Source organism: Corapipo altera, unplaced genomic scaffold (genome assembly GCF_003945725.1).
Source record: "Corapipo altera isolate COAL_440 unplaced genomic scaffold, ASM394572v1 53, whole genome shotgun sequence".
Lineage (NCBI taxonomy): Eukaryota > Metazoa > Chordata > Aves > Passeriformes > Pipridae > Corapipo > Corapipo altera.
Window position 1 is genome coordinate 5,028,623 of NW_020884900.1, and position 12,432 is coordinate 5,041,054.

Sequence of the window (12,432 nt, forward strand, 5' to 3'; positions counted from 1 at the left end):
ACTGATTCCTCACATTTTCAATAATAATTAATTTCTCACATGGGATAGGCTTCTTCAATTCCAAAACACCTGGCATATACTATCCATCAGTTTACTGCTTTCAGGTAAATATTTCAGCTTGTTCTCTCTAACAAAGGAATGAAGTTAACAAAACTGAGCTATGACTAAACTATTTCAGTCTCTACATTTCATACTCACCCAAAAGACAATGTTGTAACTGAAGAGCAAGTATTTGTACCAACAGCTGACTTCTGCATTAGAGTATCGGTAATAGTGCATCTTCTATAGCACAGCGACTGCAAAGAAGAGAAGAAATGAGAATAATTACAGTGAAAGACTTTAAGAATTTTTTCCAAATCTCTCTTGACAAGGGACTACAGTAACCTGTACCATATGCCATTCAGAGGTATTTTAAAAATCAGTTCACTGACTCTCAATTCCCTTTAATTACTTTATTTACTTAATATTACTTATTTAATTTCTTAATAATCCTATCTTTAAGCACCCTTATGTGGTAACAGGGAAGGATCACTCAGAAAGGAAACCAGCTATACAGTTAGCCTAGGAAGATCTCCATCAGCAAGCTGACATTCATTCACTTTCTCACTCCTTCAAAACCATTTTACTTAGAGATGATTGCTCAATGCAAAAGTGTCTGAACACACTGTGGATTGCATATCCAGCAACCCAGCTAGCAGGATGTTAGAAGTGGTTACGTGGAATCCCTCAGCATCTACAGATTGCTAAATACAACAGGCAGTTGTACTTGGTCCATTCCATACTTTAATGTTTTACTCATATCCCGTAAGAGGTTTTATTCTCAAGAACAAAAGCCCCACCACTCAACAGCTGATCTGCTCTGCAGAGTTTTGCTTCCTTACATACACTAGAGATAAGGTCCAACTGTAACTGTTGCTCAAATATTTCCAAGAACTACAGCTTTTCAGAGTATCATAACTAAACCACCTCTGCAGAAATGCCATGCTTAAGAAAACAGAGGACAAGCTGTGAAATTGAGAGTCAGAGTAAGGAAGGCAAAGCACTCACACAACCCTCACATCCTGAGCTGAGCACTGCCCATGACACACAAGCTCCACAATTCAACCCTCCATTCACTTGAGGTAAATGTCACTGAAAGACTTGCAAGTGGAAGGAAGCAGGGATGGAGAATTTATTGTAACAACTCATAACTAATAAAAAGTATTGTGCCCAGCTGGACATTCACAGACAACATGCAAAAAAATCAAGCCTACCCAGCAAAGCCTAAAATGCAAAACTCATAGCTCTGGATGTGGTGAACTAGTTTGCTTTTTTTTTTAGAAAGCAATTTGCACCTTAGTAAAAGACAATCCCACCAAAAGAAAGAAGTAAATACCTGTCAGCTTTGAGAATTCCATTCAATCCAATAAACAGCTTGCTTTATCTTTTAAGTGAAATACCAATTGTTTTCTACAATTATGAAGTACTACCATCAGCATCTTACTGAAGGAGCTTATTTTTTGAAATCTCAACACAAATATTTCAAGTTATGCCTTAAAACTTCCCACCCCACCCCCCCCCCCCAAAGTTAAAACCACACACATAAAGATCAAGGACACAAAAGAGGTCTCCAGTCCACAAGACTATGAACACAAATCCCTAACAGACTTTGATTTTCCTTCCAGAGGTGTTTTCATGCCAGGCTTGGCTTACATCTGGAATCCCACTGAGAGTCCCTCCTTGGTCCAGACACATCCCTCATCCCTCTACAAGTCCAGTCAGAAAGTTTCTTTGTTGCTCAACCAAATTAAAATTGTTTTCAGAAATACAAAGACAATGTAGAAAAATCTAAGGAGGGTACATTTTGGTAGAATACTCCACAGCCTTAAGTAGCTATGAGGAAAAAAAACACTGGAAAATAATGTGAGCTGGCATAACACAGTAAGACTGCACGATTTGTGGATTGAGAGTAATTTCTGGGGTTTTTTAAGCTAAAATGGCCTGCACGTGCATAAGAGGAACTTTCAGATCCTACTGCAAGTTGGTAGTTATTATACAAGTCATACTGATCCACTTGGCATGAAGTAGATTAATTTATATACAACAAACACAAACAACACCTAAGTAGCCTTCATGCATGTACTATCAGTGCAGGTTGCTTAATATATATCACCCACAGGCAACTCTAGATTAGTGCATCTGGACAGACAAGTAACAACAGAAAAAAAATCATTAAGAGAAGAAATTCTTCCTCCTGATGATTGATGAAAAGGAGCAAAACTGAATTAAGTCAGAATTCAAACATCTTTTCCTCACTAGCCCCAGTAAAGGTTTCAGAGAAAAAAAGAGTCTGGAGAAAAGTAAATGATTTATTGCACATTGTTACAGAAACAGTACCTGTAAAATTTTACAGGCTAGAGAGTGTGAACAATCACCACTAATACTTGAACCTGATATTTTCACAGTTCAGATGTTGATTTTCATACAATTTTAACCAAAAACAAGTCTTTTTTTCCTTCCAAAACCTCACCTTATAATTAGGTTCTGATGCTTACAATTTGTTTATAGCAAAAAGCACTTAACTTTTGTTAAAACAAAAGAAATGGTACTTTATGGTAGTACAGGTAGTGACTGGAAAGGATCTTCCTGATGTGACCCATCCTAGGGTCAGATCTAGGAATGTTTATTGTATTACATAAAAATGAGTTTTGTGACATACATTCCTAAGAAGTAGTTTTGTTTCCTCATCCTCTGGTTCAGCCTTAGTTACTTATCTTTTCAACCCATTCAACATCACAGACATTTAGGAACCTTACTAATATGGATCACAGCAAAGAACACTTATTTAAGCACCATTCCCCTGACACACTTATCTAAGACTGTAGGTGAGAGAATACAAGAGAAGGAAAAAATATTTGGTTCTCAAGTTCATTCCCCTTTCTAGCTCCAAATGGCAATTCCTATCTCAGCAATCAATACTCATACACTTGTCCAGTTCAATAAGTATGATTGCCTAGGGAAGAGCAGAAAAAGAGGGTACAAAAGCAGAATCCCACTAATCTGAGCAGAGTCTAAGACTCCATTTCCATGAATATAATCCTGTATTACAGCAATACACTGGCTGCCAGTGCAAAGATTCTCCAGATGCAGGCACACTGAGGTCTCCATTATTGTTCTGCCTCCCTCCCTGTGAAAATTAGGAACCTGGTAGAAGACAGGAGCAGCAACTGTAACATGAACATACTGATAGTCAGAAGTACTGCTTTTGCTGCTGCTACCTCTAGAAAAGCGGAGACAGCAGGTGGCATTCAGCTAGCACATCATTAAATTCCATAAAAATGGGATTCTACTGGATAAAGAGGCTTAAAATATAATCTGTGCTTGCAAAACAGCAAGCACATCATTTCAGGACGTAAAATGCAAGCGTTGTTTGAAGATTCTTTTTGCTAGGTCACCCTCCCTGGCATTGGGACTTACATTCAACTGCTCAAGACCCAGTTTCAGTGAAACTATTCACAGGAATAAGACCATTAAAAGTACCCTTACTGACAAGCACTACTCCCAGCTACCTCATTGTTTTGACCAGCAGCTTCCAAGACATTTCTCCCCACTTCTTCTAACACTGGTAAGATGTCCCAGTCAATATCAATCACAGTATTTTAACAGAATGAAAAAGTAAAATGGTTTTTTAACATAAACACTTCTTGTTAATGCTCTGAGATGAAGCGAGGGGATTGTATTACCAGTACTAGGAAGAGACTGTCCTAGAACTGCACGTGGCTCCCCAGACACATATTACCTTCTGAAACACCTGCCTATCTTAAGAGTTGATTCGACTTACTCTCTTTGCTTACCCTCATCAGAACTGACAGACCACTGAACAGCATATGGCTGCTATGGGAGTGATATAATACATCTGAAGTGCAGGGATGCCTGACTTTTTCCCCAAACACTACAAACAGACCAAGCAATCCACTCAAGGCCACACAGCCACCTTCCCCGTGTTTATGCCAAAAGCAGTCATGTTTCCCAATGTAGGAGGCATCTGTTACTGGGCTAGAAATCTGCTACATCAGTCATTCATTTAGCTCACATCACTGGCTACATAACTATGCTTAAGCAATACTACAAAACACTTGGAAGATTAAAGTAGTATGTGGGCAGCACAGACTAATAATGCTCTCTACTGTATTTCAGACAAAACAAGTCACACTGGGTCAGCTGACAGTTATCACCCACTCACAGCAACAAGAATTTCTAAAAATTAAATGCAGAGCACTACTGCTTTGGTAGAATACATAACTTTGTGTTCACAGCTTTAGCGAGGAGGGAAAAAATGTAGTCATTCACCAAGAGGCTACTACCATTTACAAAGCATTCCTACACCCACGATTCCACTCTTACCTTCAAAATGCTACAGCAGTGATACTCCTAATGTATATACTTTAACTCCCCTAAAACACAAGATGTGATCTATTAACTAATCTAATGTGAACATGCAGAGAAATCCTCATAGATAAGATGTTAAATCTAGAACAACTGAAGCAAATCTCTTTTCTAGATCTAGGACCACAAATTCTTTTAATTCTCAGGAGGCATTAACTGTGTAAGGCAGACCTAAGTCATCCTTAAGTTCCAGGTTCAGCCAGTGCTACCACCATATGTAGAATCCTGATCCTCCTCCCTGCCCCTCCTAAAATCCACAATCATTAATCAACCTCCTCAGTGGAGCAAACAATCACACAGCAAACCATACAGCAAATCTTCACATCAGTTCTGTGATCTTGTACTATGCACCAAGAAGCAAACAGTTTTAAGCCTTCTAACCTACCTTGTCAAAGCACATATCCACCAGTGTGGATGCAGTCAGGAGGTGGAAGGACAAGGATAGGAAGGCAAAAGCAGTGGTAGATGACTGTGCTCATGGAAATGCAGCACCTCTACAATGCCAGCCTACACCAGCAAATGCTAAAACAGATGAAGCTGGGGGAACAGGGGCAGAACTGAGGCAAGAGAAAACAAAGAAAAAAATTTCACTTGGCAACCTGTTGACTCCTCCACCATTCTTCACCAACACAAAGCATCAAATCTAAGTTAAGCTTGTGAAGCAAATGAACAAAGTCAAAAGAAGAACACACTGAGGAGCAAGAACTTTTAAAATACAGGAACAGATGCACTTTGGCCTATGACTTGTTTTGATATGACTCCTTAATTCCATTAACCCATCAACAACAAATCTATATCAAAAAGCCATGGTGCCATTAAAAATAATTGTCATTCTTTGAAGGTGCTCAATTGTTAGCAGCTTTTGTGAAGTTGAAAGAAGACCTTATCCCTGACCAGGAATAATTAAGAGATATTCTTAGGATCTTCTGAAAACTGGAATAACAAATAGACTGCTCTTTCCACATTCTAGTAAGAAGCTGATCAGCAAAGGTCATGTTCAGTACAACGTCTGGATGCTGGGCATAGATCTTCACTGTAGGGACTGAACTGGTACAGCAAAAAGGCAAGACAAACTGACAGGATTCAGAGCTCTTACAGGCTAATCTGTTCCTGGAAACAGAGACAGTCCTGTCGATGACTCAGTAACTCCCGGCAAATGTGTGTCATTTTGCAGTTTTGTCTCCAAGGAACTCAAACTGGAGTCTCACAAAGAAAAGACAAGCTTCTCTTAAGGAATACAATTATAGTGTATTTACTTCTGCTGCAGCCCAGATGAGCAGAGAAATATTTGCTCATCCTTAGAGGAAAGCTGAGGATTAATCAACAAGAGTGTTTTTTTAACCTGAAAGACTCAGGATGCAAGACAGATATCCTTAATAGGTTTTACCTGAAAAATAACAGCAGCTAACAGATCTCAGAATTCAATGGAAAACGTGACCAAAGCCAGACAAAATTCTTAAGACATCATCATTTGGGGTCCTTCCTTTGTAGAGAAGTCAAGACTCAAAGTCCTCAGTATTTGAAGAATATTTCAAGCACAAGTTGCTCCAGTGCAAACTCTACATCGCTCAGAGCAGAACCAATCTGCTGTGAAACCAAATGGGAAGGGTTTCAAGATTCAATTATGAGGTTTTATTCACTGCGGTTCAGACTACAATTTTAAGAAACATACACCAGCATTCCCAAACCCAAAACAATGAAGCAGTAACTCAAAAGAGCTCAATTCCAGCTCCCTATATAACTCACACTGAAGTTATGCTGTGCTTTTGACCACGCCACTGGTTTTACGCAGATGAGTTGCATATGAAATACATGTAAGCACTCTGAACTCAGAGTAACATTCAGAATCTAGACACTGGAAATTCTGAGAAATAAGCTACATGCACACCAAGAACCTCTTCTGAACTGCCAACTCAACTAACATCACCAGTACTTTGGCATAAAAGCTCTACATTGCGAAACCATAAATCAAGGAGTTACTCAAACTATGATTCATGGAATATTTTCGGCTCCACTTGATTTCTTAAACAAAACTACACTACATGAAGACTTGAAAACAGCAAGAGAATTCAGGACTGCTCCCATAGCAATTAAAAACCTGTGACAGAGGACAACAGCAGTTGTAAGAATTTCACTTTTCACTGTTCTTCCTACAGAAGCTCCCAAAAGACATTGTTGACTGGCCTTGCTTTCACGTGCACAAGTATTTGTTTCTATATTCACACGTAGAAGTATTATTATTCGGCCAAAAATGCTACCACTAATGTTAAAAAAAAAAAAATCCACAAAACAAAAACAGTTCCACAGATTCCACATTTTCGTTTCTACAAACTGGTCAGAATGAAAGTTAATGACACTGCAAGTATTGACCATGTAAATTTAAAATGCAAATATTTTTAGTAATTGACTAAATAATTCAATAACTTACTTAGGCACAGCTCAATTATCCACTAAATATTAGTGAGTTTGTGCTAATTCTGCTCCCCTGACCTAAGGTTCATCAAAGTAGCAAGTAGACAGATGAGACACTATCTGTTCCAACACAGAGTAATGCTTGAAAAAGGCACAAACTAAAAGGCATGGATATCTCACCTAGCTCAAGGAAAATCTGCTCGAAGTAGCTGACTGCAAATAGACTGCATATGCCTTATTTTGACTTAAAGCAAGAGAGAGCTTTAGGAAACAGGAAACAGAGAAAAGGAAGTGTTACATGTAAGCCTCATCTAAAAGCCGGTAATTTTCCAAACATGAGCAGAACACAGCAGAAGAGAGAAGGATCCTTTTGTAAGCTACCCATCTCTTTACTAATCTTTAAGAACTGCATAGAACAGCAGGAGCACAGGACGTAGGGCCTTCATTGACCTTATCCTCAAAAGTGCTACTGGATAAACCTCTGGAGATAAAGCTCAGTCAGATTACACCAGAGTAAGTGAAAACAACACTAAACACTGTCACTACAGTTCAATAAATGTCTCATTAACATCTTGGAAAAGTTTAGAAAAACATTTCATGTGTATGAAAATTTTCTTGAATAAATCTATTGACCAGTTTAACCTGAATAGGACCTTGCCTGGGCTGTAACTTATTTAGTACACACAACAAGCCAGAAGTTATGTTTTCCCTTCTACTTTGCAGAAAGTTCAGGTACTATGAAACACACAGAAGTGTGTCAGTTATTCTGACCAGGAGTTTATTCACTCCAGGAAGCAAAACCTGTTAGAACAAGTAGCCAGAATAATCTTAGCTGATCCAAACTCCTCAGCTGTTTTCTACTACCTCTTATGAGAGCACATATATACCCACTGCCTATAACATCAATAGTAGCAAGGCAAAACTCAGCCTTAAAGAAAGCATGTAATTTGACTTTTTTTTGCCTTCCAACAGAAGGTTTTGGAACCCTCACAAAGTAAACATCTTATCTGAGGAGCCAGAATTTCCAGTTTGGTGAATAACTTTATTTCTATTTGGTGACTGAGGAATAATTTTATTTCTATTCAGTAACAGTAAAGGAACCTATTTCATACACTGCTCCCTCCCCATAGACCAAAAGGTTTCTAGAACAAAATGCTCCCTCCATTTGCTACAGCACTTTATATCACAAAAAATAAGTCGCAACTTAGAGGACAAAAGACAGGAAGCCACTAACTTTTTTTGCTGGCAAATATACTCTTTCTTCAGAGAACATCCTAAACTTCTATACATATCGTGGCTTTTCTCCATTTCCAGGAATGCCACTTGTTCAATCTCCAGTTACATTTTCTTCAAAAGGGATATATCTTCATTTTCTTTTTTCATAAGAAGAAAAACAAGAGACTGATTATAGCAATATACAATAAAGAAGTGATGACCATATAATTTGCTTTGGGTTTTGTTGTTTTCTTGAAAACATTCCTTGCTTTGGATATAATGTGCAGTCTGTCCACATCCACACCATATTTCTTAGCCTTCACACTGTATGTTCCTATATATATTTATATATTATATAAATAAATACATATATATTGCATATAATAAAATAGGTGTTTATTTTAACAGTGTAAACCAACTCAAGGTATCTCTTAGTTAAAAAAAGAATTCCGGTGTTGACATCTGATCTCCTGTAAAATTAGCATGCTAAGAAATGACTGCATGTATCTGTATAATACTAGTTACATCCTCCACTTGTTCTGGTCAAACAATGCTGATTCCATGTCATGGAAACATGATGTGGAGTTCAATCCATGAAGCCTCAGGTTTTTTCCCCCCTCCCACCCCAGCTAACAGGACCTATGCTTTCAAACACCAGAGGAACACTCATGCCAAGTGAGGCACCCTCCCAATACCAGGGGATGCTACTTATTGGGGGAATGGGGTGTTAACATATGTAGGGTTTGGGGACCATACTCTAAGCTTGCCTTTGCTGCCCTCCACCTCCACCAGCTGCATTCACAACACAACCAGGACAACCTTACTTTACTTGCCGAGAAGGAAAATCACCAGCCTAAAGGCCACAAGAGAAAATGTCTCTTAGCAGCCACGTAGACAGCTCAACAACCATGTAATTAGTCTCTCCACTGACTTTCTGGTAAAGAAACACACTTGTGTAACTTTCAAAAGTCAACTAGCAGATAAGCCTCCAACACAGCACCAGAAAACACAGAAGATGTGATAGAACAGCATTCACCAATGCCTCAGGATCATAACCACTGCCAGCTCCTCAGCAGACTATGGATCTCAGCCCAAATACACAGCAACAAGCTAATGCTTCAGGAGATACTGCAAATAGGTTTTCAGAGCACTCTGCACATGCTACCACAACACAAGGAAAAGATTAAAAAGACAAAGACCACAGCGGCTTCAGGCCAAGCCCATGCTTGAACAGCTCCAGCCCTTCCCCCAAGAGTCAGTGCTCTGGCAGGTCGTGAGAAACCCTGGACTGTCTTGCCCAAAGACTCTGCATCCGCCCCTGGGGAAGGAGGAAAAACAGGCTTTCCACCTCTTAAGAGTATGCCAAGAACAACACTGTGCCATTTAGAGATCAGGGCAGCAAAGGCTGTGAAGGGACACAGTCAGTGTTCCCTCCACTGCAGACCTCAGCCTCTGCAACAGCTTAACAGCAAACAACAGCAGCATTAAAAGGTGAAGAGGTTAGACACAAACACGTCCTAACCTGTGCCTTCCTGATGGAAAAAAAGTGATAACACAGGAACTGCCATCTCAACAGGCTGACAGCATGATTGGTTACACGAGCACCACAGCTCAGAGAAAATAAAAAACAAAACACAACAACCCAGAGTTGAAAAACACATTCCCTTCTCACTTGCCCCAGCTGGACAAGTTCTTTCAGTTGAACATGCTCCTGCTTTGCAGAAGCAGACCAATGCTACGACCACTTTGTCAAAATACCCTTTGCAACCTCAGCACACTGTACACTTTGCAAAGAAAGCTACCTTGTTGTGTTCCAAGAGTCATCTCACTAATTGCCTTCCATTAGTTTCAAGTCAGACAACTTTTTCAATGAACCTTCCTCCTCAGCAGGTTTGCCACACAAACCGAAGTAACTTACTTCTCAGGGCAGGGTAGAAAGCTTTGCTGTTTCGTACCCTTTGCTATATATAGCTACACCACTGCAGGCATATTTCACACAACATTCAGCACTTCCTTGAGCACCAAATAACAAATTGTTGAGGGAAAAGCAGTGTGCATCAAAAGAATCGGCTCCATATCCTGGCAGTCAGAAGGCTGTTGTCACATAGTGACACAAGTCTAACATCTCAGGTGTCTTTCTTCAGATGCAAGTTACTTGATGCTATTCCTTCTGTTTTCTATTCCAGGAGTGTCTGGGTGTCTGTCAGTGAACATATTTCAGCACTCGTTTTATACCCCAAAGCAAGAGTAGACAGCTCTTGCCAAGTAGAACAAATGACCTTTTTTAAAATATTAAAATTCACAGCATTCAGCTGCCTCTGAATACTCTGCTTCATGCTGTTGCTGCAAGTGCAGCAACTTGAACCTGCCTTTGTTAACTCCAGGTCCATCAATTATTTAGAGAAAACACCTTTCCCGAGAGATTTAAGTATCAATTATTTAGTTTTTGAGCAGGAAATAAAAACCTTAAAAGAGGAAAAAAAGCTTTCTGGAAAGGGCTGCTTGGGTCACGTGAACATATTTGGGGCTGTACACTAGCAACCTGCCTGAAACAGAATGAAAAAGCCAAAATAAAACAACCCATAAAGCCAAAAGCTCACAGGCACACACAAGCTCATCAAGTGACTGAGCCAGTTAGTGCCAAAGAGCCCCAGCTACACCAGGGGGCTTCAGTACAGTTCTTCACAAGGAAGACCCTTATCCATTTGGTATAAATGCCTGTTCTCTAGACTGGGACTGTAAACCAGAGGAAGCTCTTTTGTACTACTAGGATAACATTCAACAATGCTTACTACAAAGATCAAGGGGAAGCAAAGCCTCTATTTATTACACTCTTGCCTTTCACACTCAGGTTCAAATTAAGGATGAAGACAAGCCTAAGATTTTCAGCTTTTGCAGACTTCTAAAGACAAGGATACAGACAGAGCTCTCAGAAGAAACATGTAAGTAGGCACTCTGGGTAAGACCAGGAATTCTTTCACTCCCACATATCATTTATGAGCTGTACTACAATGAAAACGATAAAACACTGTTGCTTTGCTCCCAAAGAGTTGAAGAAAGACAGGAAACACTGAAGCAAAACAAGTGCTGGTCCACCCTGCCAAACAGGGGCCAAGGCACACTTTGAATCAGAAAGGAAAGTAAACTTATTTTTAAATCCTCCTAAGAGCCCTGCGTTTCGATATAGTTCCTCTTGGTGCCAGCATACTTTATTTTCATTTGCTAAAAGTATTCTGCACAAGTGATAACAGAATTGACATGTGAATAATCAAGCAGAACGATGCTTCTCTCTGAAAGGTTCAATTCCAAGATTTATGTCAGACTGGTCAAAAAGGTCAGCAAAAGCCTGGCCGTTCAAGGCGGTGGTTTCAACTGCAAACATCACAATCCCTTATATTGCCAATATTTGAGGATCATCACTTTCTGCAGGTTAAACCCGTTGCTGTTATCCTCATCTGTGACATGCCTAAAATAGAATATACCCAACAATGATTTTTCAGCTTGCTGACCATACTGAAAGTAGATTTTGTTCAGTCATCCAGAATAAAGAGAAGTTGTTTTACAATGCAAAAAAAATTTCAAATGCAAGACATTCAACTATATTTAAGTAATAAATTATAGCTGCTTTTAAAATTAAGTCATCTGAGCCTAGACACTTCAGCCCCTCCCTTTCTTCTTTGATTGCTTAATTAAAATCAGGTCTCTGTATACTTGGGAGGACACAAACTATTAAACTTTAAGACCCACACATATCTAACCTTGATAAGCTTTAGTTTGATTATCTCTGACATTGTTCTTAACCTTTATCAGATGCTTCTGTCTGAGCAGGACCCAAAGGGTCAAGGAGAAGGATCGTGTTCCTGCCCAAGCTGTGCCAAGGGTTGGAAGGCAGTGTCCGTACTTTCACACAAGATACCGACACTACAGCTTTAGAAGAGCCGTAGATTTTAGGACTGTGCAATACTAGTGAGGAAGATGCATGACCATCCTTTGGACGTACAATCAGAAGCCATCTGAAAAAGGACCTCTTCTTAATTTTCTTTTGGCAATAGCCTGCAGCATTTACTGTTTAAAGGTTTAATTTACTTTATCTGAGGTACTTCAGCTTAAAGCAGCATGAGAACCATAGCATGTTCATGAGTTCTGTGAACTGCAGCCCTTCTAGCCTGAAATGCACCATGGATGCCAAAACACAAGAGCCCATTCTACCAAAAACAGGAAGTTTTGCCCCAGGTAGTCACAGTGAAAAGCAGCAAGGCACAGAGAGCCCATAAGTGAAGTGCATCTGAAACCCACACACTTTTCCATACCCCACCCAGGTGGAAATTTTTGTAAAAGTAGAAAACTACATAAAGGGAGGACCTGTGGAAGAGTTTGGAC

At 39.6% G+C, this 12,432-nt stretch overlaps 1 protein-coding gene across 2 annotated transcripts in view; it reads right to left on the reverse strand.

Moving 5' to 3' along the window:
- TSPAN14 (tetraspanin 14) overlaps positions 1 to 12,432 on the reverse strand; it is a 39,044-nt gene that overhangs the window by 23,310 nt on the left and 3,302 nt on the right. The window contains exon 2 of one of the 2 annotated variants that reach the window (XM_027649531.1): positions 199 to 296. In XM_027649531.1, coding sequence (XP_027505332.1) covers positions 199 to 279 — 81 coding nt within the window. In that variant the 5' untranslated portion in view covers positions 280 to 296. Of the gene's footprint in view, positions 1 to 198; positions 298 to 12,432 lie in introns of both variants that reach the window. The other variant, XM_027649530.1, reaches the window with a different exon arrangement.